Source organism: Schistocerca piceifrons, chromosome 2, assembly GCF_021461385.2.
Source record: "Schistocerca piceifrons isolate TAMUIC-IGC-003096 chromosome 2, iqSchPice1.1, whole genome shotgun sequence".
Lineage (NCBI taxonomy): Eukaryota > Metazoa > Arthropoda > Insecta > Orthoptera > Acrididae > Schistocerca > Schistocerca piceifrons.
The window spans coordinates 710,847,313-710,873,452 of NC_060139.1; the positions used below are offsets into that span (position 1 = coordinate 710,847,313).

The following is a 26,140-nucleotide window of genomic DNA, read 5'->3' on the forward strand; positions in this document are numbered from 1 at the left end:
CGAGCTCATTGTAAAGATCTGTTCAGAACACTGGGGATTTTAACTGCTCCATGTGAATACATTTACCAGTCAGTTATAGACATCAAAAATAACATTGGTAATTACTGCACAATCAACTCTATCCCTGACCATGCAACAATAGAGAGACTTAACTTACATTTATCAAGAAAAAATAAACATAGAACTCAAAACAGCATTTTCTACGAAGGAATAAAACAGTAGAATAAATTACCAAAAGATATGAAGGAAATTGCAAAAATACACTTATTTAAAAAGGCAGCTAAACGTACCTGTTATGCAATACGTTTTATACACTGAAGGATTACTTAGCTAAAATAGAGTAGGGGTTTGATAAAAATGTTATACAAATAAATAATAATAATAATAATAATAATGATTATAAAATATCCAACATTCCACATAACACCTTCACTTTATGTTTATTCCTTCTTTTTTTCCTTCTTTTTTTCCTTTCTAGAAATACTTACCCCAAGCTATGCATAGCACAATACTAACAGCTCTTCCTCTTTCTGTGCTCAACATCTCACTCATTATGGAGGGATGATGACTCAATTTTTCAGGATAGCAAATGGGAAGTTGAGGCACAGAAATTCGCCCAGAGATATCACCAGTGTGTGTGTGTGTGTGTGTGTGTGTGTGTGTGTAGTGAGTGAAGTATTATGAAACAATGTGTCTATAATGTGTGCAGAGACTGATAATGAGATATGAGTGAACAATGTGGCATTACATTATTTAATAAGTTATTTGTAAAAAATTATTATATACCAGGAGTAAATCTAATGATTGTCTCTAACTAGAAGTCTGTAAATATACATGTATACGAATTAGCTTATTTTAAATTGATCTAAATTTGTAAATACTTTGACGTGTCCTATATCCTTGTAAAAAGAGACCTACGTATGAATAAAGCTACTACTACTACTACTACTATTACTACTACTACTACTGCAAACACTTCTCTTTTCGCAGCCGCCAGTAACAAAAACCGCGTGGTCAGGCGTTCTGGACGCCGTCCAGAAGCCGCCAAAATGTCCACAGTATGGAACTGGCGACGAGGACTGCCTCTACCTCAATGTCTTCGGCCCCGAGGTTTGTATCCTACGATATCTAGTTCGAGAATGATGAGTAGTCTATCAGTAGGATTATGTGGACTACTTGGTTACATTTTTGACTGGCTGCTACATTCTGACTTGTCTCTAAACTTGTGCAGAGGCCGTCAGAGAACGGGACGCTTAAAACTGTCATGGTGTGGATCCACGGTGGGTGCTTCACTGGAGGAACTGGCAGCGACGCCATACCGGAGTACTTTGTGGACCAGGACGTGGTCTTCGTGAACATAAATTATCGCCTGGGATTACTTGGTAACAATTATAAAATTACGCTTAACTTTGTACTTCATTCCAGCCACAGATCTAGAAATAGGTTCTGATAGTATCGATTGGAATATACTCTTTGGAATCGTGAAGTTATCAAGGATGAAATACAGGGAGTGGAAGATGAGCTGCAGTTCATAGGGAGACCAGCTGCACTTTTAAGAGTCTAAGGACAAGAAAAGGATGCAGTAGTATTATTCATTCTGTACTTTGAGATTGTAGTAAAGGAAGCTAAGGAGATATTTGGAAAAGAAAATGGGGAAGAAATGAAAATTTTAAGATTTGCTGATGACATTGTGATTCTGTCACAGACGGCAAAGAACCTGGGAAATTAGTTGAGCGGAACAGATAATGGCTTCAAAATAGTTTAGTAGGCGACTATTAACAAAAGTTAAACAAGAAAATTGAGCTATAATGAATGAAGTTAAGTGATGTTTGAGGGAATTAGATAGAGAAATGAGACACAGAAGGAAGTAGACAAGCTTTGCTATTTAGGCACCAAAATAAGTGACGAAGGCAGAAGTAAAGAGGGTATAAGATGAGGACCGGCAATAGCAAGGAACGATTTCTTGAAAAAGAGAAATATGACAACATAGAGTCTAATATTTAAGTCTTCGTTGACGAAAAGAAGGAATAAATTGATAAAACACAGCCTGGGACACCAAGGAATAGTTAATATAGGACTGGAGGAAAGAAGACGCGCGTGTGTGTGTGTGTGTGTGTGTGTGTGTGTGTGTGTGTGTGGTTAAGGGCGTAAGAAGTGGGGGTAGTTGCAGAGGATGAAGGTATGAGATTTGCACAAAAAGACTAGCGCCAAGAACTGCGTCAAACTGGTCTTCGCACTAATGAGTTCAACAACATTTCAGCTCATTTTTACAACAGTTTTCTTGAGACTGTAGCACAAAAATGGATACAATAGGAAAGCAAGAAATTTAATTTCAATTGAAATCCAAATTAAACGAGGAATGTAACTGCAAGAAATGCATTTATCACTACAGCTAAGATTCTCTGTAAATACTTCTGCACTTCGTGACACGACTCACAGTGTCAACGGATGTGTTACACTTGTACTGTCTGTTGCTTTACCTTGACCCTGAATCCCTACATCACTGATACTGTTTGTGGGAATTGGTGGCGCAGTTATTGCATTGGTATATTTTATTTGTCTTCAATGCAGATCGGCCTGACAAGAGGTCAGACTAGCAAAGAACAGGTGCGCGGAGGAAAATGATAAGAATTGTGGAAACTTGTTTTTGACTGTTACCATGAAATATCACCAGGAGATTCCTAAGGAAACCAAATGATTCTTCCTCGTTTACTTTCCTGTCAGCCGATGGACAACGCTGCTGAAAGCATTCAGTCTCCATAACGATTACCCTCTGGCGTATTTCGTATACGGACGTCATTGTAGCCATAGTAAAGAGAAATCTTAGAAAAACGATATACCGATGCGGAAGACGTTCCCTGGAATCATAATTCCACTGACCAACAGTTCGCTAATACCCTCCAGCTATTAGCGGAAAAAACACTGACAAGGAGAGGTCCCCAGCCGTGAAAGCACCTTTTTGAAACAATCTAAGCGGTATTGTAGGCTAAGGTCTGAGGTATGACATCCTGCAGTCATGGTGGGCATTCGTTTGCAAGTAGTCGACAAAAAAACTTTGGAATTTCACATAATGCTCCACAGCTTTATATAACCATCATTTCTGGATATATTGTGGAGGGTAATGGTTATAGTACAAACTTCGTATGCAAGAGGATGCGGATTCTAATTTATTAAGTGTTATAAAGATGTTTATTTTTAATTCTTTATCGAAATGACTTTGATCATTATTTTTATTCAGTTAATGGATTTAAATGTAATTTGTGTTCCTTTGTCTCCATATTTTAGCCAACGTATTAAGTTTTCCAGTTGCTCTCATTTCTTCTTCCCGTCATTAGTTTTCTAGTTGGAATCTTCGTGTATGTGAATTTAATTACACATTTATTTTTGGTTGTCTATTATAATATTTAAACATTTGAAAATGCCAATCTAACGGCTAAAAACAGAAGGAGGAAATAATTTATTTATATATGCAATGGTTTCAAAAATGCAATTTTCATTACAAGATGTACACTTTCTCGGGTGGTAATGGTCATATAAACATTCAGGACATACTTTCTTATTGTGCTATGGACAAAATAACGCAGATGAAGGATTAAACAAAAGCTTCATTTATGACTACGACGAAATTAAAATATAATGATGAATAGGAATAATGAATAATGAATGCAATAACGTGATCGAAAATACACGATGATGAAATGAAAGAAATTAAATCTATGTTAATGAATGGAAATAATCACATTGACAAAAATGCAAAGTCGAAAAAGAATTATAGTAAGGCAAACATGAGAGAAATTGATAAAGTTAATGTGATCAAAATTATGTGACAAAGGAATAGATTTTTAAAAAAATACATTTAAACTAAATAACTGAATAAAAATAGTGAGCAAACTCATTTCGATAAAGATTTAAAACTAGAAAATTTACGTAGACCCGAAGAGCTTCGAACCCACAATCTCATGCATCTCAGGCTTGTACTATATCCACTACACTACACCACCACTCCATGTAACAGTTCTTTATTAAAACTTTAACGCATCACGCATAATTCAGAAATTTTTTATTTCGTTGATTACTCGCAACCGAGGGCCCACCAAAGTGAGTGACTGCAGGGTATAGTATCAAGAACCTTAACCTACATCACTGTATGGATGGTTTCAAAAGTCGTTTCCACCGCTTGGGGGCCGTTTCTTGTAAGTGCAATTTTTAGGGAACATAATGGTCTTTCTTTCTGTGTAACACTGTATAGGGAGCGTCAGCAGCTTGTGGCCTTCTTATTAGCATTGCTGACTCTCGATCATGGAACCACTGGTTGGATTCCCGGCTGGGTGGCGGATTCTCTCAGCTCGGGCTGGATGTGGATGTCTCGCGGCGTAAACGCCGTTTCCCTACAGGTATAGGCAACCCTTCAAACATTGAAGTATCAGGTGTTTGCATAAGTCCAAGGCTTTGTCTCCCCGGATGGCGTCGATCACAACAAAGACGACAGACTGCAGAACAAAGCTACCAGAGGTCCTCCGTGCCAGGGACTAATTTCCTCCGCTGTGTCACGTGTACGGAAGTGGACCGGCACGAATTCCTATAGACGAGACCGCGCAAGCCAGCACGTCGGCAGTTCGCTCCGTCGGAGGTCTGGACGAATTCATGCACCGGCTCTCAGTACATCTGTCAGAGCCCTGCCGGAAGCCACGGCAGCAGGACCTACGACTCACCAGCGATATCCCGTGACGTACCTGTCGGATAATTACGCCGAACGCTCAACTTCCGTCGCTGGGGATTATCAGTGGCATGGGCTTCACGTCCCACTACGTTTAGTCACAGTGTGTGCTAGTTGTGTGCCTATTAGTGTCTGAGAAGTTGTATTATCTTTCATTGACAACAGTTTTCTTTTGTTATTAAATATCTTTATTGTGGTCGTAATAAACCTTTGTTCCTGTTTACCTCTGACTTATTATTTCTTATCGAGCATCTTTCCGTGGGAAATACAGCCATATGCATATTTAATCTTTTGTATAAAGACCCTCAAATATTGTTTTTTTCTGGTACAATAACTGCATTATTTTCTGAGTTTAAGTCTGTCTTTTTTCACTATTAGACACGAATACAGTATGTATAAGAATACTATGATGATTTCGTTGTGGTAATAACGTTTCTCTGTCCGATGATGCCTATACCTAGCACTGGTCGGAAAAATTAACTGATCTTACACTAGCTGTAAAAAGTAATCAGTTAAAAGGAAATCATTGCTATCGTTTCCGCTTATGGTTTTAGGATTAACTTTATCTTCTAGAATGAAATTGGCACAGATTGTTTATACAGAGGCTATAGACCTGTAAACGGATGGACCATTACAAAAGCCATTTTTAGGAAATATAAATTAAGTGTTACGTCTGATCTTCAAGACTGACTGGCTAAAATGTGAATTTTTTGTAGGTTTCCTTAGCACAGGCGACGATGTTGTGCCCGGAAATATGGGTCTTAAGGACCAGATGGAGGCACTGCGATGGGTGCAGAGGAACATAGCAGCGTTTGGTGGCGATCCCCAGCAAGTAACCATCTTCGGCGAGAGTGCAGGGGGAGCGTCGATTCATTACCACATACTGTCTCCTCTGAGCAAAGGTATTATCAAAAGTACTCTTCCAAAGATAGAATATGAAAGACGTTATGTTGGAATGTAGGCTTTCTCGGCTACTTTCGTTAATGGAATGTTTTCGGGTTATGAGGCGAGTCGTCGCGTCGGTTTGTCGCAACGATATGACGAGTTTTCTATTAATCATCTTCAGGCATTTGAAAATGACGTGTAGGAAATAGGTCAAAATGTTGTGACAAGACGAGGCCACGACTGGCCTCAAAACCCGAAAAGATTTCCTCTGTGTCACACATGTCTGAAACGTCTTCTGCCTTGATAATTTATTTTAATGAAATTTTTGCCTACAAGTATCATTTTTACAACAACGGTTCGCATGTTCAACAACTGTGCACTTCAGATGCTGATAATATTGGTCGTTCGCCAACGGAATTCTATGAAATATGAGGCTTGTTGCAACTTTTTAATATTTTTCAATGAAAGAGGCAGTCAAGTAAAAACCGAACACCAACCACAACGGGACTGTGGAACGGTTCCATTCAAAAGTAATCACCACACGCGGTAAGAGATTTTCCCAGTCGGAGAGGAGATGTTCAATTCCTGTTTCGTAGAATGCGGTCTGCCGCTGGTGAATCCACCACCGCACCCATTCTTGCACTTCCTCGTCCGAATGAAACCGACTTCCTCGCACGTTTTTCTTCAGGAAGAGAAAGCTGTGAAAATCACTCGGTGAAAGACTCTGGCTGTACGGAGGATGCTGCATTGTTTCCTAATCAAATCGCTGAAACGTAACCTTGGTCCCATTGACAGTGTGGGGGCGGGCGTTATCGTGCAATAGGGTGCTTCCCGTGCTCGTCGAGTTCCTTGAGCATGGAACCACAATTAATATGCAGAGCTGTGAAGACACTTTTCAGGAACTGCGACGCGGCATAAAGGCAAAATGGCCAGGAATGCCGTCGGACGGAATCATCCCGTTGCACGATAACGCTCGCACCCACACTGCCAGTGGGACAAAGGTTACGCTTCAGCGGTGTGATTGGGAAAACCTGCAGCATCTTCCATACAGCCCGGATCTTTCACCTCATGATTTTCACACCTTTGACGACCTGAAGAAAGACGTGCGTGGACGTCGGTTTCACTCGGACGACGAAGAGCAACAGTGAGTGCGGTTGTTGATTCGTTAAAAGACAATGTCGTTCTACGATACAGGAATTGATCATCCCGTCTCCAAGTGGGATATCTGTCTTAACATGTGTGCTGATTATTTTTTAATGGAACCATTCGATGGTCCCGTTGTGGCAGGTCTTCGGTTTCCTTAGACTGCCCTTCACATATGTATTAAACATGGTAGTTACAACGTACGGCTGTCAAAAATTGTTATTTACTGTGCACGCAATTTCGAGAAATCTTCATTTTCACGGAAAAAAACAAAAAAATGAAAATGTGGATACAGGCGTAAATATAACCGCTATTCCGAACTTCAAGATAGTACCAACTGTGTCCAAGTCACACAATAAGTTATTTATTGTACAAATATTAGGCGCTGAGAATTTATTATTAACTGTTTCTTTTTGTTCATTGAACATATGTAAGTAGTATTTCGCAAGAAAGAGATCATAAATATTAGTGTCGGTGTAGTACGTGATCAACAAAACTGACGCGCACTTTCCACTTCGTCAGGCCTGTTCCAGAAAGCCATAGCGATGAGTGGCACAGCACTGAGCCCGTGGGCGTTCTCCAGGAACGCCACGGACAGGGCGCTCCGGTTCGCCAGACACCTCGGCTACACAGGGACGGGCTCAGCCGACCTGGTCAACTTCCTCAAGACTGTGGACGCCTACACCCTTGTGGATGACATGGGCAGCGCTCTCTCGGAAGAGGTACGTATTGTTTCCCTGTGACTCGAAATGAGGCAACGTGTCAAGCTTCAATGTCAGACCTCAGTTTAACAAGGTTTTTCATTGACGGCGTAATATGAAGAGGTGCTTTACTAAAATTATTCACAAGCTCTGTTAAGTAATGATAAGTAAAGGAAGAAAATTAGTGGGTAATCTAGCAGTTACAGTTGAAGCCTCTATAGCTACTTTATTCCAGAACGTGTGTAATTTCCCTTGAATCAGTCATGCCACATGATTCCGTTTCATCTTACTGCGGAAAAAGAAAATATGTTAAATGATGTGAACGCTAAAGGCATTGGAACTGCAATTTGTAGCAGCCGCAGTGAGGAACATGTTTAAAAATATGAGATTAATTGTATGTTTGCACATGTTCTACACGCAGTCTACAACCCGCTTTCACTTAACGTGGACTAATCTGAGGTGTTTCTGCTAAAGTTTTGCAGCCTATTCGCACTAGACTCAAATTCATACCAAATTCACCTGACATTGACGAAAAGCACTACTGTCAGTCACAATGTACTGCGATTCAGCACTACGTCTGTGTATTGCCACACTGTAAATACTCAGAGTTACTAAAATCAGAGTCTGAAAATTTCATAGTAGCTGCGCTAGAGATAATCCCAACTAACATCTGTCAAGGAGTCGCATTTTAATTTTCTGCATTTAAGCCATTGTGCTCATTAGTAATTTGTAAATGAGCAGCATGTAAACATGTACACTCACAGAAATACAAAATGGGTATTCCTTTCAGTGGGAAATTCAATACGATTCGTAACCAGCATCAGAATGGCAATTACTTGTTCTGTCTGACGTGGACTGTTGCTCACCACCGCAGCAAAACTATGGTCAAGAAATATAAAAAAGAAACGGAACGAATTACGGCTGCGACTCTTTATCCTTCCAGTAGCTATAGTCTCCAATAAACGTTTCCGCTCAAAATTTTCTTTGCCGTATTATCCCCTTTGACACCTCACGTCAGCACCTCAGGCAGTGTCTTGGTATAAGTTTATTGCATCCTGTCAACAGTAATGGCCGACTACAATTCTTTTCCCAGCCTTCTCCAGTCTAATGACAGACGCGAAGTATGTTAAGTCAGCTGTCTTCTTCCCTGTGAGCAAATCAGCGGTGCAATACTTGTTTTCTTTTTGTCATCAGTATTCTGTATTCTGACTTGTTTTATACGGCCCACCACGATTTTCTCTCTTGGGCAAACCTCTTCTTCTCAGTTATTTGCTGGATGTATTCCAATCTCTGTCTTCCCTTACCGGTTTTTTCTCTACAAGTCCCATGGAAGATATTCCCTGAAGTTATTCCCTGATGCCTTAACACATGCCCTGTCTTGTTGTTCCTGCTTCTTTTCAGTGCTTTCCATGGTCCTTTCTTCGCTGATTCTGCTGAGAAACTCCTCATTCGTGATCAGTCCACCTGATTTTTGTTCTTCTGTAGAACCACATCGTAAACTCTTACATTTTCTTCTGTTTCGATTTTCCCACAGTCCATGTCTCACTACCACACAATGCCGTGCTGAAAATGTACATTCTCAGAAATTTTTTCCCCAAATTAAAGTCTGTATTTGATAGCAGCAGACTTCTCTTGGTCAGGAATGCCATCTTTGCCTTGCTAGTCTGATTTTTGTTTGTTCCTTGCTTTGTCAATCATAGGTTATTTTGCTACCAAGGTAGCAGAATTCAATAACTACGTCTACTCCGTGAGCATCAGTTTCCATGTTAAGTTCTCGTTATTCCTATTTCTGATACTTCATTACTTTTGTCTTTTTCTAGTTTACTCTCAATCCATGTTCTCAACTCATTCTGTTGAAAAGATCCTGCATTTCTTTTTCACTTTCTCTGAGGACAGCAATGTCGTCAGAACTCTTATCATTGACATCCTTTTAACCTTAACTTCTGTCCCACTCTTTGCCACTTCTTTTATTTCCGTCATTGGTTCTTCGATGCACAGATTGACCAATAGGAGCGAAAGACTGCATCCCTGTATTAGAAGCTTTTTAATCCCTGCACTTCGTTCTGGGGCTTCTAGTCATATTGTTCGCTCTGGGTTCTTGTACGTATTTTACATCACCCGTTTTTCCCCATAAGCTGCTATTATTTTTCTCTGAATTTCAAATATTCTGCATCATTATATATTATCAAACGCGTTTTCTAGGTTCCACAGTGTTTATTTTTACGAACCAGTATTGGCTGTTACGTATCGTATCTTTTGTGCCTGACGATAGCTGACCCCCCGATAAACGGTTTTTAAAACAATAAAAATTGTAGAATATTACACCAGTGTCGTATGATTTGTCATTCATAAAGAAGACAATTGCTATGGAACAGGGGCAGCAATAACCAACCCATAAATTTATGTTTCATGGTTAAATTTATGTTTCATGGTAGATGTTAAACTGATAATTAATTTAAAATTATTTCCTGGCTTTAATATGGAACAGTTACCGCCTATGAAGTGCGAGGAGTACAATGTGCAAGGTTGCTTCTTCATTCTACACTATTATTTCTACAAATGCAGGCTAAAACATGCGGAACTTGGCGATCGAGTTGAGAACTTTTGGGGCATTATGGACGATGCCCTCCAACCATCTCGGCATTTTGACGATCTAACGCGGCAAATGGGTGGAATTTTGCTCCATATTCCTAAGGAGGAAATCCAATAACTCCATCGATAAGTGCCAAGCCGAATAACTGCTTGCATAACGGCCAGAAGTAGACCAGCGTCTTATTGACTTGCTCAATTTGTGAAGTTCTTTCTCCAGATCGTCCAGAATAAATCCAATTTTCTGAAATTTCCAGCATTTGTTAGTTTGTACATGTACATGACACCTACCGATTACCGTCCCATTTGGATAACTTCTTTGTGATGCATCGTCTTCTTATGTTGGAGTGTATTTTTTATTGTGACACTGATCTATCCGTTGGTAGAATTCGCACCTAATGATAATGCTTCTGCTTTTTAATTAGAGATAGTTTCCTAGATGGGACATTATTCACCAATTATTTCATGTTCCTGGTAAATTACACAACTGAATGTAGCCAGTAGTGCAGACAGGAAATTTGTTTTATCTCTCTTCCATTGAACATAGCTTACTTTCCATTTGATCGCCTGTAGCACATAACATAAGAACAAAACTTTTACAATAAAACAACTCTAAGGCTAACGATACATAATAATCAGCGAGATTCCCTTACAAGGAGTAAAATGGTAATATCTGTAGCAGAGGACGTGTCTGAATCACATTACTGAAAATTACGTCACGCAGACTACAGTTAATTGCTGTTCTTGCCCTATTGTTCATAAAATGAAGGGAAAACGCCGCAGAAACCTGCGTAACAGGTCAAGGTAGCCAACCTTGCGGTATATAAAACTATACCACCATTACAAGTGATTATTTATCAACCAGATCTGCATTTTTGCCTATTTTCAAATTTTAATCATTTACGTCATGCCTTAACGAAGCACATTTTGGAAGCCGGGTCCGTATGGCCTTAAAAAGTAAGTTGGAGGAACAACCGAAAAGTCACACGCATATTACCTAACGTCCCAAATCTATGGCTGTTAAAGTGGCACGATATGGCGTGGCTTATCAGTATTCAGGAGCTTGTGTTGAGCGCAATGAAAACAACAGCAGAAATAAAAATACGATTTACATGATTCTGTACATATGTTTTTTACGTTGCTAATTAGTGTGCGTCACGAATGGGACATGTAAGTGGCAGTCAAGGTTTTTTTTACTACACAGGACAGCGTGAGTCTGTTCACCTGCATCTGGGCGCCCAGCATTGAACCGCAGAGCGAGTCAGCGATGCTGACTGAAGAGCCGTGGACGCTGGTGGCCGGGGGTCGCTACACTTACGTCCCTTTCATGGCGGGAAGCTGCGACCTTGAGTCGCTTAAATCAACACAAAGTGAGTAGCTTAACATCCGTATTAGGTAGTGGCTCTAACGAACAACAATCGGACTGCAATTTTAAGAAATAGAAATAATATTCTATTATTAAGTACCATAAATACATCGATAAAATGGTGAATAACAAAAGATAACACAGCCGGCCTCCGACAGCGCCGTATTCACTTGCAGGATTACAGGTTACACAAAAAGATTATCAAGCAATCCCGTGAACTGCTCACAGAAACAGGGTTTTGACAAAACTTCTAAGATAAATTCTCCTTATCTATGTGAGAGATGCATAGTAGCATTCATTTATTAATTTATGGTACATCAAATGACGAAGATGGACTAAAACAAAAAGACACTATAATTTCCTTGTCCGCATCTCGTGGTCGTGCGGTAGCGTTCTCGCTTCCCACGCCAGGGTTCCCGGGTTCGATTCCCGGCGGGGTCAGGGATTTTCTCTGCCTCGTGATGACTGGGTGTTGTGTGCTGTCCTTAGGTTAGTTCGGTTTAAGTAGTTCTAAGTTCTAGGGGATTGATGACCATAGATGTTAAGTCCCATAGTGCTCAGAGCCATTTGAACCATAATTTCCTTGCTTTTTTGTCGAGACCCAGCGGAGAAAAGAATGGAAGATCCTCCACGACTATTTTTATACGTCAATAGAAATGGAACACAATATCGGGTAGAAGGATGGGGAAACAAATCGGCCCAGTCTTTTCGAAAAAACTTTTCCAGCAATTGATTTAAGAAAGTTAAGGACAAAGAGGCCATTAGAAAATCAGGGAAAAAATATGTGAATAACGGAATGGAGTGTTTATCCCACTTCTCCCCAATGCGCGGCCTATATTTTAACCATCTCTCTTGGTTCATAGTGCTACGAACTTAATGAAGAATTACAGAAAACGAACACAAATATAGTCGTCATAGTTGAACCATAAAAGGAACTTGAGACATCTTAATGATTATATAATTGATTTGTTGTGGAGCAGATCAAAGTACGAGAGAATGTTATGGAGTAGGGATTCTGGGAGCCCAAAAATTAGTCATTGTAAAATCCTCTTACGATATTTACTTAAATCTAACGATATCAGAGTTTTTCAAGCAAGATTGGAATCTGTCCCAACAAACATATTTTTTAAACTGAGTTAGTGCTTCATCCCTACTCACTAGGTGGTTCAACAGAAACTCATACACTAACGAAGCATATTATGTATTTAAAATACTGTTCCGATGGTCGAAACGAACGCTTTTAATTGGGATACCTTCTATTATGTGGCACACTGCTTTGTTCTCCCATATAGAGAATTTGCAAAGAACTACCTTAGACACATTATCGTAGATACAAAGCTAAACGGTTCTGGTTACACGATATGCCAGCGAATCAAACCTGAAAAAACTATATTCGTTAGAAATACACTAAGCCCATGAAAACTTCGGAGCCGAAGATTTAAATCCTCGCCAAGTTACGTGTGAGGCAATTACGTAACAGTGTGTCCAGTGCTGAATATAAACGCACAGAAAAATTGTTATCGTTAGTGTGTTTGAAAAAAATTCCGCCATCTGACACTCCAAAAAACTCACAAGGCAACAGGCAACATTTAATTCCTAGTACTATACACATAGAAAAAGTGGTTTCTGTGGTAAGATGCAGTCAAAGACGGAAGTGGGAATAAATACTACGATGTCGATGAAATCAGCGCCACATGTAGGTAGCTCAGTGGGTTTGTCTTGAAGCTGGAAGACAGATGCTTGTTGCACAGGGTGGTCTGAATCCACCGAAGACGAGTTTTATTCTCTTACTCTTTTAATTAGTGCGATCTATAGAGAATATGAAATTAACAGAGTGGAATGACTGATTTAGATCCAGGAAAGGTAGAGCACATGGTTTCTTCACCTTATCCCGCCCAAAGGCATTCGACTTCAATGGCCATCATTCTGCGAGGAAGGGAGTTTAAATGGTTAAAATGGCTCTGAGCACTATGGGACTTAACATCTGAGGTCATCAGCCCCCTAGAACTTAGAAGTACTTAAACCTAACTAACCTAAGGACATCACACACATCCATGCCCAAGGCAGGAGTCGAACCTGAGACCGTAGCAGTTGCGCGGTTCCAGACTGAAGCGCCCAGAACCGCTCGGGCACCGCGGCCGGCGAGGAATAGAGTCCATGATGTGTGCATCAACTGTCAGCTCCACTTAAGTGGTGTAACATCCCGTAAGTCGCCTCTCGTCGTCTGTTTAATTCCACGTCTGCGTGTCGATAGGGTTTAAGTCTGGAGCAGAAGATGAGTAATCTCTTTCTGTTCTAAAATCCATCCTTGTAGGATTTCTGACGGGACCCCTGGAGACAGTTGCAAACCTGTTACAGCTGTTATCTTTCAGGATAAAGTTGTCGCGATAATGGGATCATGGTACAAGTACACTGGGCAACATCAGTCTAATTGTTTTGTGAAGCATTCTATGTCCATGGAAAGAGCGTCAGCCCACAGACACACGGCCACTGCTTGACTGCTCGCGGATATATGCTGAATGGGGGAAAAATCGCAACACCAAAAAGGAGTTGCGCGACATAAATAGAAGTTAGTAGACGTAATTCTACATCTGAAAGATGATGTCTATTCAGATTCCACTCCAATCCCATGAGAGTGGCGCTAGTAACACCACTGTAAGGATGCACATCAGGTCTGCTTTAAATATGCGCTGTGACGGTCGTGAGCGTTAGTTACTTTTGAGACTGGCTGTGGCGAATTGATGTTAGTCAAGAATGCCTTAAAGGCGACAGAGACGCCATTATCAACACCTCACTGAGCTTGAACGAGGTCGTGTAATAGGGGTAGAAGAAGCTGGATGTTCCTTCTGCGATACCGCAGAAAGACTAGGCAGCAATGTAGCCACTGTAGATGATTGCTGTTAGCGGTGGTCACGAGAATATACGGTCGCAAGATGACAGGACTCCTGACGACCACGTGGCGTTAGTGAAAGGGAAGACCATATGTTTGGCGTGTGGCTCTCGCACATCGTACTGCATCTGCGGCAACAATCTGAACAGCAGTAATGCAAAGAATTGTTACAAGTCGTTTACTTCAAAGACAGCACCAAGCCAGACGTCCTGAGTAGCTTGCATTCCACTGACCAGTAAGCATCGCCATTTGCGACTTCAGTGGTGACAAACGAGAGCTTATCGGATGGACGTGTGCAGGTCTGTAGTGTATTGTGATGAAAGCTGATTCAGCCTTGGTGCTAGTGATGACCGTATGTTGACCAGGAGAAGGAAAGTTTAGCGCCTGCAACCAACCTGTCTGCAGGCTAGACACACTGGACCTATACCTCTGGAATTAAGATCCAGAGTGCGAATTTCGTACGACAGAAGGAGCACTCCCATAATTATCCCATTTACCCTGACTAAATTTGTACATCAGTCTGGTGATCCTACCTGTAGTGCTGCTATTCATGAACAGCATTCCAGCAGGTGTTTTGCAGCAGGATAACGCTCGACCACATACCGCTGTTGTAACCCAACATGCTCTACAGCCTGTCGACAGGTTTCATTGGCCTGCTCGATCGCCAGATCTGTCTTCAAGCGAGAAAATATGGGACACCATCGGACGACAACTCCAGCATCATCTGCAACCGGCACTGACCGTTCCTGTATTGACCGACCAAGTGCAACAGGCATGGAACCCCATCCCACAAACTGACATCCGCCACCTGTGCAACACAATGCATGCGCGACCGCATGCTTGCATTCAATGTTCTGACGTTTACACTAGTTATTAATGTACCAGCATTTCACATTTTCAATCGCTTATCTCGCACTTACATTAACCCGTGATATTGAAAAGTTAATCATTTAAATATGTCACCTAGACAAATATACTCGAAAACTTTCTTTACTCTGCATCAATTACTTTTTAGTGTTGCGATTTTTTTCCGTTAATTTATTTGGCTTCGAAAGGAACAGCTTTTTCGACGGGACGTTAGACCTTATCAAAATCTCTCATACTGTACACTAGCACCATAGGGTATCTAGCGACGAGAAACGACTATTCATCTGAAAATTTGGCATTTAGCGAATTTTTTTGAAGTTTCCCTCGGCAAGATTTGGCCGGTATCGTTAATGCCTATCACGACTCATATCCCAAACGGTTACATGTTTGCTTTACAGCTATGCCTCCCAAAACCGGAAACGAACAATATTCACACAACTGGGAAATATTCTGTGTGTCCCAAGAGCACTGCGTCATTAGATGATACTGGATTTTGCGCATCCTTTATTTGAGGCAGAGCTCTCTTGCGGTTGTTGTGTATTAGTCTCAGCGCACCAGTAATAACAGGCATGTCCCCAGTTTTCTGTGTCCAGGCCTTTGTATTTCGGCTTCCTCTGAGCCTTCTTCGAAATGACACATCAATTAAGAGACGCGATCTTCTATCTTCTGGTCATATAAGAGTATCAAGTTTTGTGGCTCTTACAGAACAATCAGTATGTCTCGGTTAACCTTACAAAATTGTGATATGCCCAGCAGTTACTAATGTAGGTGTGTATTTGCACTGTTTATTGGAGACGTCCGATTCTCCAAGGGCTCTGTATATCTGACGGTGAGGATGTTAACACAGTTAATTTTGGCTCTTCCCATTTGTATCACCCTAGGCCAAGATTGAGCAGTTTAAGATCAAGTGGTCAGTGGTTTAGAAGTGTATCCTCCAAAGTCATCAAACATCATCCATAGACATTTTCCCTGATTACATTGTCAAAGGTCTTAACTATTCTTATCGTTCAGTTTGCAAAGAGCGATTAGAAATACCTGGGGTATTACAGGATCAGTTGCCATTGGGAAGGTAACAAATGCTACGCACTAACAGATGACAACCTGTGTAAGAACGCGCCAATAGAGTAGGAGAACAAATAGGGGCTCAGAGTTGTTTCTGAAAGCACACTCAGGGAGAATATGTGGGCTTAGGGCACCTACTTGTTTCAGAGGTGTTTGTGGTACTTGACGGTAATGGTGTTCAGTGATTTATGGGTAGCGTTAAATTATTTTCAAACGACGTCGCACTTCTTTTGTTGTCAGTCGTTGTCCAGCTACAATTTGACGAGTTTCTTTCCAGATGGCCTATTGTATGTGGAGGAGAGCATGGAGCTCAATGTGTCTGACCAACTTGCGTGAGTAAAGAGTGGCTCTTGTAGCTGCTAACAGAGTACCACGTGTCTCTAGTCAGTTAAAGTAGATTGCCTAAATAGGCTGGATACGAAATTTGACGTCGAAACACGTTTGAAGGAGCCTCCGAAAAACAGTGACTGCTCACTTTCAGGGTTACATTTTAGGCCATCTATTCTCTAATTTAATAGTTCCTTTCTGTTACCAGCCGGAGGAACACTGTCTACAGAAGAGCAAGTAAGCAACCTGAACGAAAACTTTGAGGAAATTGTTGCCTGTGACATACGACTACCGACGAGGGAAGAACAGTTGGCTGCCGCTCGTTCCGTCAAAGAATTCTACTACAACGGCAGCGACATCACCTTGCAGGAGAACTACACCACAGCTCTGGTAAGTCACAAACACTGAAACTTCGCATTATCTTTTAAGGCTTACACGATACGTCCCAGAAATGTTGTGACAAACTTCGACGGGTGCAGAAGGTGTCTTGAGGAACAAATGGAAGATATTTTAAAGGACATGATATTCGCCTTTGGCTGTAGAAATTCTACATTGGCTTATGATGTCCTTTAAAAAATTCTACATGACTATGAACCCCGACCATGAGAAGTTAATCAGACAGAAATTAATCAGACAATTCAGTGTCCATAAACGTCATCCAACGACTCTACAGAGCGTCGAAGTTACAGGCGCCAACGCCTGCCATTAGGCCACCCCTTCAGCAGCAAACGTGATTTTGTACGCTTAAGGAGCGTAGGTGGAAAATCTCGCGATGTTGTTTGTTATCCAGTGATCGCTACTGATTGCCACGATCGCCAGTGGAGAAGATGGAGTTAGCTGCTGAACAGATAGGCATTTTCTCATATGAATATGATGCTCTCTTGCGTTGATGGATGATGGTTACGGAAAAGGGTTTCCACCTGTGGTTTATTTTTCTCCTCTACAGCAAAAATCATTGGAGATTTTAGAGGGTAGATATTTATAGGTGGCCTAGTGACAGGTGCTGGTACCCACAACATCGTTGCTTTGTGGCGTCGTTTGATGCTATCCTCCCTTTGTTCCATAAGACACCCTATACAACCCCTCGAAGTTCCTCGCAACATTTGCGGGACACCCTGCATAGGCTGTCGTACTACCACAGCTCTCTAGTCAGTATTACGTAAAGGAAACAGAAAGCAGAAACAATGAAGGCAGGAAGAACATCCCGCAGACGGATAGAATTTGTGTTGTAAGTAACGTTTCCATAAAAATTTCGAAAAAGTTGGAAAAGTGGAAATTATAGGAACTAACAGCCTTATCTAGAAAGCCGAGACAATTTATGAAACAATGTGTTTTGAAGTTTGATTAGAACGTATGTTTCTTTACTTTCCGGAATTTTGGTTTATTGTACAGTCGCCGAAGTATTGCACTTGATCTATAACATTTTATCAGCGTCTGTCGAACTACATCATCACAAAGTTTTTCGGCCCAGGCATTCCTTCAGCTTTGAAAATAAGTGAATGACACTTCTTGTCACACGTTCCAAAATTTCTCGTAAGAAATTCAGCTACATTTCATGCAAGCTATGCACGTTGTACAGCGACGTGTTGATCTGCACTAAACTAGCTATTCGCAACAGCACTTCCCGCCATAACTGCGGGCACAATGCTTCAGACAACCTCTTCACCGTGCTGTGGAAAAGCAAACTGGTCAGTTTACAGCATGACGTGATGGAAAACACAGAAGAATTTTAGGGAAATTAATCCTTGCTAATTATTATATTTTCAAAGAACAGCCGCAAATGCGTGCTATATATAGACTGTGAATAATACCTCTCAGCAAAAAGAACTATCAAGAAGAAATGAATATGATCATCAGCATAGCACAAAACTATAGATAAAACAGCACCATAGTAGACAAACTACAAAGGAAAGTACGCGCAGAAGGCAGCAAAATTAAAAACATTCCATAAATACCAACACATAACAATAACAAATAATGCACATTCATAGCAGAAATACATCCATCAACACAAAATGGCAAACCATGACATACCACAACCATTTCACATGCAACGTTAGTAACATCTTCAAAAAACATAATATTAGTACATACTTATAGACAAATAGCACAATACAATAGAAACTAAAAATTGTGAAACAAAAGGAAGAGAAATACAACAAAAAAATGGCTCTGAGCACTATGGGACTTAACATCTGTGGTCATCAGTCCCCTAGAACTGAGAACTACTTAAACCTAACTAACCTAAGGACATCACACACATCCATGCCCGAGGCAGGATTCGAACCTGCGACCATAGCAGTCGCGCGGTTCCGGAATGAGCGCCTTAACCGCTAGACCACCGCGAGAAATACAACAGTTCAAGAATGTATGAATAAGGGTCTAGGAGCGCTATTCGGAAATTAAGGAACGATCGGTCGCGAAATGGAAACCACATTGAATTTTCGTTGCGCATATGTGTTGGGTTGTGTCTCTAGTATGCCTGTAGATAGCGTCTCTACGCTCTTCTCAGTTTAGAGCGCACAGTGAGTCTAGAAAATAGAACCCGGCAAGCATGGGTTCCTCTGAGAGATTTCGCCTGATTTGACGCAACCCTACATAATGTGTCATGCATTTTCTTATTCATGAGAATTCTCGACCGAACACTACAGGGGCAATAGGGACGCTCCTGCAGCGTTTTCGATGGGTAGTGTTTGGTCACTCGCCGTAAAGCTCGGATTTACCTTCCTCTGGTTTTCACCTCTGTTCACATGAACCGCTGGCTTTGAAGACAAAATTTTGGCACAGAAAACGATCTTAAGTCCAGCGTGAACTGTCGGAAAACACACGCAGCTGCCTTGTATGACGAGGGTATTGAAAAGTTGGTGTAACTCTAAGTCTGAGCGGCGACTACGTAGAGACGCAGCTGGAGAGCGCAGCTGACTGTTGCACATAAAACGGTTTTGGTTTTCACTATGGTTTCCATTTAGCGACCTATCGTTCCTTCCCTTCCGAATAGCTTTCGTAATAGCCACGACTCTTAATGTATTGCTATCATACAAGAATTTTTAACACCAGGAACAGAGAAAGTATAAAGGGATTGAAGAATGTATGTACCCACTCCACATATGCAGAACATCTAATAGAAGGCGATCGCATCACACTAGGATAAAAACAAATACGTCTATATTATGCTGTAAGAACAAAAGAAAGGGAATGCTCACTCTATGGGAAGAACATTTCATACAGAAGGCAATCAATAAAAATGAAAATTTTCTTAGTGACCAAGAGAGAAATAACAGAAGAACAATATTCAAACTAATTCACAGCTTACCACAAAAAACTACACACCCCCACACCCCCCCACACACCCGCCACACCCCCCCCCCCTGACACCCACCCATACCCACACACACACACCCACACACCCACCCACACACACCCACACCCACCCACCCACCCACCCACCCACCCATCCACCCACCCACACACACCCACATCCACACCCACCCACACACACACACACACACACACACACCTACACACCTACACACACACACACACACACACACACACACACCCACACCCACACACACACACACACACACACACACACACACACACACACACACATGCACAATGTGTACCACCGTCCACCTTCCTTCCATCTTCACCCCAACACTCCATTCCATTCCATTCTCTCTGTCTACAGCTCGCATGATCCCTTTTAAACAAGTAAACAAGAACATGTGCAGTGTGGTGCAGAGTAGGTTATGTGCAAAGAGGTGTTAAAATGAGAAATATCAATTGGAAGAAAAATGTTTTATGTGCATTTAGTACATGTACGTCTAGAACAATTTATGTATGCATGAACAGGACACAAAAAATGAAATTAAGTAAAAAAACCTTATAGTTGTAAATAGAAATGGCTATATTGAAATGAGCTCCTAAGAATCACTACAAATCTCGTATCCCAAACTGTAGGTTAACAATTAAATGATTTTGTTTGTGTTATAGACCAGTGAAGACGCCTAGCATGAACAGGCGAAACATGATTGGTACACAGAAATAAATCTGTATATTAAAACATAACTGAACTTAGCAACTAAGAAGAAATGTCTGCAAATATTACTAAAATTGTTACAGAGAATTTCGTAAATACTGACCAGTGACAAAACTCGGTTTTCATGACAATGTCACTGTTAACAAGTCATTAATAACAAGAACCAATAGACGTTGATCTTTAGGCCCACACTGACCAAGAAGCGTTATTACACATCTATTAGACAGTATGTGATGACTTTATGGAGAGTTGAACTGAAGTTCTAATCTCCCTTTATATCATGTGGCGACTACCTGGTTCCTTTATTTTTATCTGCGACCAATCGTTGAAAAACAGGTGAGGGTATTGATGAACAACTGAGACAACAGAGATCTTCCATCGCTGTCACAACAGTCTGAAATCGTAGGTTTCCTAAATAAGCTTGAAGGTGGCTCTGCCAAAAATTTAAAGAAAACTATGTCGTGGCTTAAGTAAATGTGGTGTGTTTGTAAAAGTGCCTTTCCCAAAGCGCCGAGGTGAATCTCACCTAGCAAATTCGAAATGAATTACAATGCCGGTTATTGTTGTTGTTGTTGTTGTTGTTGTGGTCTTCAGTCCTGAGACTGGTTTGATGCAGCTCTCCATGCTACTCTATCCTGTGCAAGCCTCTTCATCTCCCAGTACCTACTGCAATCTACATCCTTCTGAATCTGCTTAGTGTATTGATCTCTTGGTCTTCCTCTACGATTTTTACCCTCCACGCTGCCCTCCAATGCTAAATTTGTGATCCCTTGATGCCTCAAAACATGTCCTACCAACCGATCCCTTCTTCTAGTCAAGTTGTGCCACAAACTTCTCTTCTCCCCAATCCTATTCAATACCTCCTCATTAGTTACGTGATCCACCCACCTTATCTTCAGCATTCTTCTGTAGCACCACATTTCAAAAGCTTCTATTCTCTTCTTGTCCAAACTGGTTATCGTCCATGTTTCACTTCCATACATGGCTACACTCCATACAAATACTTTCAGAAACGACTTCCTGACACTTAAATCTATACTCGATGTTAACAAATTTCTGTTCTTCAGAAACGCTTTCCTTGCCATTGCCAGTCTACATTTTATATCCTCTCTACTTCGACCATCATCAGTTATTTTACTCCGTAAATAGCAAAACTCCTTTACTACTTTAAGTGTCTCATTTCCTAATCTAATCCCCTCAGCACCACCCGATTTAATTTGGCTACATTCCATTATCCTCCTTTTGCTTTTGTTGATGTTCATCTTATATCCTCCTTTCAAGACACTGTCCATTCCGTTCAACTGCTCTTCCAAGTCCTTTGCTGTCTCTGATAGAATTACAATGTCATCGGCGAACCTCAAAGTTTTTATTTCTTCTCCATGGATTTTAATACCTACTCCGAATTTTCCTTTTGTTTCCTTTACTGCTTGCTCAATATACAGATTGAATAACATCGGGGAGAGGCTACAACCCAGTCTCACTCCTTTCCCAACCACTGCTTCCCTTTCATGCCCCTCGACTCTTATAACTGCCATCTGGTTTCTGTACAAATTGTAAATAGCCTTTCGCTCCCTGTATTTTACCCCTGCCACCTTCAGAATTTGAAAGAGAGTATTCCATTTAACATTTTCAAAAGCTTTCTCTAAGTCTACAAATGATAGAAACGTAGGTTTGCCTTTTCTTAATCATTCTTCTAAGATAAGTCGTAAGGTTAGTATTGCCTCACGTGTTCCAACATTTCTACGGAATCCAAACTGATCTTCCCCGAGGTCCGCTTCTACCAGTTTTTCCATTCGTCTGTAAAGAATCCGCGTTTGTATTTTGCAGCTGTGACTTATTAAACTGATAGTTCGGTAATTTTCACATCTGTCAACACCTGCTTTCTTTGGGATTGGAATTATTATATTCTTCTTGAAGTCTGTGGGTATTTCGCCTGTCTCATACATCTTGCTCACCAGATGGTAGAGTTTTGTCATGACTGGCTCTCCCAAGGCCATCAGTAGTTCTAATGGAATGTTGTCTACTCCCGGGGCCTTGTTTCGACTCATGTCTTTCAGTGCTTTGTGAAACTCTTCACGCAGTATCGTACCTCCCATTTCATCTTCATCTACATCCTCTTCCATTTCCATAATATTGTCCTCAAGTACATCGCCCCTGTATAAACCCTCTATATACTCCTTCCACCTTTCTGCCTTCCCTTCTTTGCTTAGAACTGGGTTGCCATCTGAGCTCTTGATATTCATACAAGTGGTTCTCTTCTCTCCAAAGGTCTCTTTAATTTTCCTGTAGGCAGTATCTATCTTACCCCTAGTGAGACAAGCCTCTACATCCTTACATTTGTCCTCTAGCCATCCCTGCTTAGCCATTTTGCACTTCCTGTCGATCTCATTTTTGAGACATTTGTATTCCTTTTTGCCTGCTTCATTTACTGCATTTTTATATTTTCTCCTTTCATCAATTAAATTCAATATTTCTTCTTTTTACCTAGTTGATCCTCTGCTGCCTTCACTACTTCATTCCTCAGAGCTACCCATTCTTCTTCTACTGTATTTCTTTCCCCCATTCCTGTCAATTGTTCCCTTATGCTCTCCCTGAAACTCTATACAACCTCTGGTTCTTTCAGTTTATCCAGGTCCCATCTCCTTAAATTCCCGTCTTTTTGCAGTTTCTTCAGTTTCAATCTGCAGTTCATAACCAATAGATTGTGGTCCGAATCAACATCTGCCCCTGGAAATGTCTTACAATTTAAAACCTGGTTCCTAAATCTCTGTCTTACCATTATGTAATCTATTTGATACCTTTTAGTATCTCCAGGATTCTTCCAGGTATACAACCTTCTTTCATGATTCTTGAACCAAGTGTTAGCTATGATTAAGTTATGCTCTGTGCAAAATTCTACAAGGCGGCTTCCTCTTTCATTTCTTCCCCCCAATCCATATTCACGTACTATGTTTCCTTCTCTCCCTTTTCCTACTGACGAGTTCCAGTCACGCATCACTATTAAATTTTCGTCTCCCTTCACTACCTGAATAATTTCTTTTATCTCGTCATACATTTCATCAATTTCTTCATCATCTGCAGAGCTAGTTGGCATATAAACTTGTACTACTGTAGTAGGCATGGGCTTTGTGTCTATCTTGGCCACAATAATGCGTTCACTATGCTGTTTGTAGTAGCTAACCCGCACTCCTATTTTTTTATTCATTATTAAACCTACTCCTGCATTACCCCTATTTGATTTTGTATTTATAACCCTGTAATCACCTGACCAAAAGTCTTGTTCCTCCTGCCACCGAACTTCACTAATTCCCACTATATCTAACTTTAACCTATCCATTTCCCTTTTTAAATTTTCTAACCTATCTGCCCGATTGAGGGATCTGACATTCCACGCTTCGATCCGTAGAATGCCAGTTTTCTTTCTCCTGATAACGATGTCCTCTTGAGTAGTCCCCGCCCGGAGATCCGAATGGGGGACTATTTTACCTCCGGAATATTTTACCCAAGAGGACGCCATCATCATTTAATCATACAGTAAAGCTGCATTTCCTCGGGAAAAATTACGGCTGTAGTTTCCCCTTGCTTTCAGCCGTTCGCAGTACCAGCACAGCAAGGCCGTTTTGGTTAATGTTACAAGGCCAGATCAGTCAATCATCCAGACTGTTGCCCCTGCAACTACTGAAAAGGCTGCTGCCCCTCTTCAGGAACCACATGTTTGTCTGGCCTCTCAACAGATACCCCTCCGTTGTGGTTGCACCTACGGTATGGCCATCTGTATCGCTGAGGCACGCAAGCCTCCCCACCATGCCGGTTATATGGCATGTAAATATACCGAGAAATCCAGCATCAGCTGTTAGCGTTGAAACTCCCTGGCAGATTAAAACTGTGTGCCCGACCGAGACTCGAACTCTGGACCTTTGCCTTTCGCGGGCAAGTGCCCTACCATCTGAGCTACCCAAGGACGACTCACGCCCGGTCCTCACAGCTTTACTTCTGCCAGTATCTTGTCTCCTACCTTCCCAGCTATTAGCGTTATTTTAAGAAGAAATTAAACGAATCCTATATTCAGATTATCTGGACTTAGTACATACTTTGCGCAAAAATATGTACCTCTTATTCGAAACCCCGTAATTGTCTCCCATTACGAAGCATAAGTTTGAAATTTAACTAAAAGGAGCCTAAAACCTTCCTCTGTAATGGTGCAAAAGCCCGGCGCCCTGCGCCTTCACCCTCGCTCTCGGAAGCGCTTCAAATAGCAAAGGTGTCGACACATGCGATAAAATGGTCACAGCTAAGAAGTTCATGTGAGGTAGATTAACCACGTCACATTGGCGCAAAATGTCATCACAATTCTGCCCACATTTCACCCACATTTCACCCCATCTTTCGACGCCTCTGCTGTAGAGGTCAGAACTGCGACTCATAGAGTCGAAATAATGCGATTTTCTTATGGATGGCCCTCTCGTTTCGTGCCCTCCTGTGACTTGATCACAGGCTGGCAGGGGAGGGTGTGTGTGTATGTGTGTGGGAGGTCAACATTGACATGCGTGTAAATGAAACGGAAATGGGTCGCTCTAAGACCCCCTTATTTAGCAACACCTTCGCTGCCACCTGCGTAACTTTCATGAGCACGTTAAAAATGTAGCTACTAGATACTTCGACACCCTTTCAGGTGAGAGGTGCCTCGAAGCTGCTGTAGTGCCTGAGGGCAGGCAATCTCACCTAATGGTTGTCGAATGGGTTGCTTCCATTCAGGCGCTAGAGCAGCTGTACGAGGGCCCTTGACCGCTTTATTCTTCACACGCAAGTCAATGTTGTCCCCCTTCTCCCCTCCCCCCACCCTGGTTCCGTGATCACGCCACAGGAGGGCTGAAGAAGCATAAACACATTAAAATTTCGACGAACAGTTTTGATCGGTCATTAGGTGCTCCACCCTTTATCCCAGAGCAAAAACTGCTGTCGCACTATGCTCCAAATAGGTCAGATCATTTTCAGTGGTGTTTCAGTCCCACGTTATCCCTAGAGTTGGGTTCAATCGCCCATGGGGTGTCAGTAGTGCCGAGTGTTGTCAAGACTGTCGCTCTGTTGCTCAGCGCACTGTGATCTGTCGCTTTCGGCAGCGAAATGTGTAGGAGTCGACGCCCAAAGGAAATGGTCCTTTCATTTGTGCACTTTATGCCACATCCTGATGGCTTTTGGTGTCTATTGTGAGCCGGGTGACGATCTTCTCATCATGTGACACGATCATGGTGGCGGCGTTGGGCAGAACTGTGATGAAATTTTGCGCCAATGTGCTCGCTTCACAGATCACACATGAAGTTATGAGCTATGACCTCCCTTTCTTTTTTTGCGACACTCTGCTGATTGAAGCGTTGCCGAGCCAGTTTCAAACCACTGCTTCACAGTGGGAGACAATTACGGGGTTCCGAAAAAGTGATATCTGCTTTCTTTTGGGCAGTGCAGCTCTCCACAGAAATCTAACGCTGTAATTGTAGGACAATGAGTTCCGCACATTATTACTAATGATGTTCTCTGCTGGACGAATAGCTAT

The 26,140-nt window shown here is 41.6% G+C and overlaps 1 protein-coding gene across 1 annotated transcript in view; it reads left to right on the forward strand.

Moving 5' to 3' along the window:
• Positions 1-989: 989 nt before the first annotated feature.
• Positions 990-26,140, forward strand: part of LOC124775781 (venom carboxylesterase-6-like) — a 49,975-nt gene continuing 24,824 nt past the window's right edge. The window contains exons 1-6 of the mRNA XM_047250611.1: positions 990-1,110; positions 1,232-1,382; positions 5,434-5,619; positions 7,268-7,467; positions 11,240-11,405; positions 16,756-16,937. Of these exons, the coding sequence (XP_047106567.1) occupies positions 1,265-1,382; positions 5,434-5,619; positions 7,268-7,467; positions 11,240-11,405; positions 16,756-16,937 (852 nt within the window). The 5' untranslated portion in view covers positions 990-1,110; positions 1,232-1,264. The remainder of the gene's footprint in view (positions 1,111-1,231; positions 1,383-5,433; positions 5,620-7,267; positions 7,468-11,239; positions 11,406-16,755; positions 16,938-26,140) is intronic.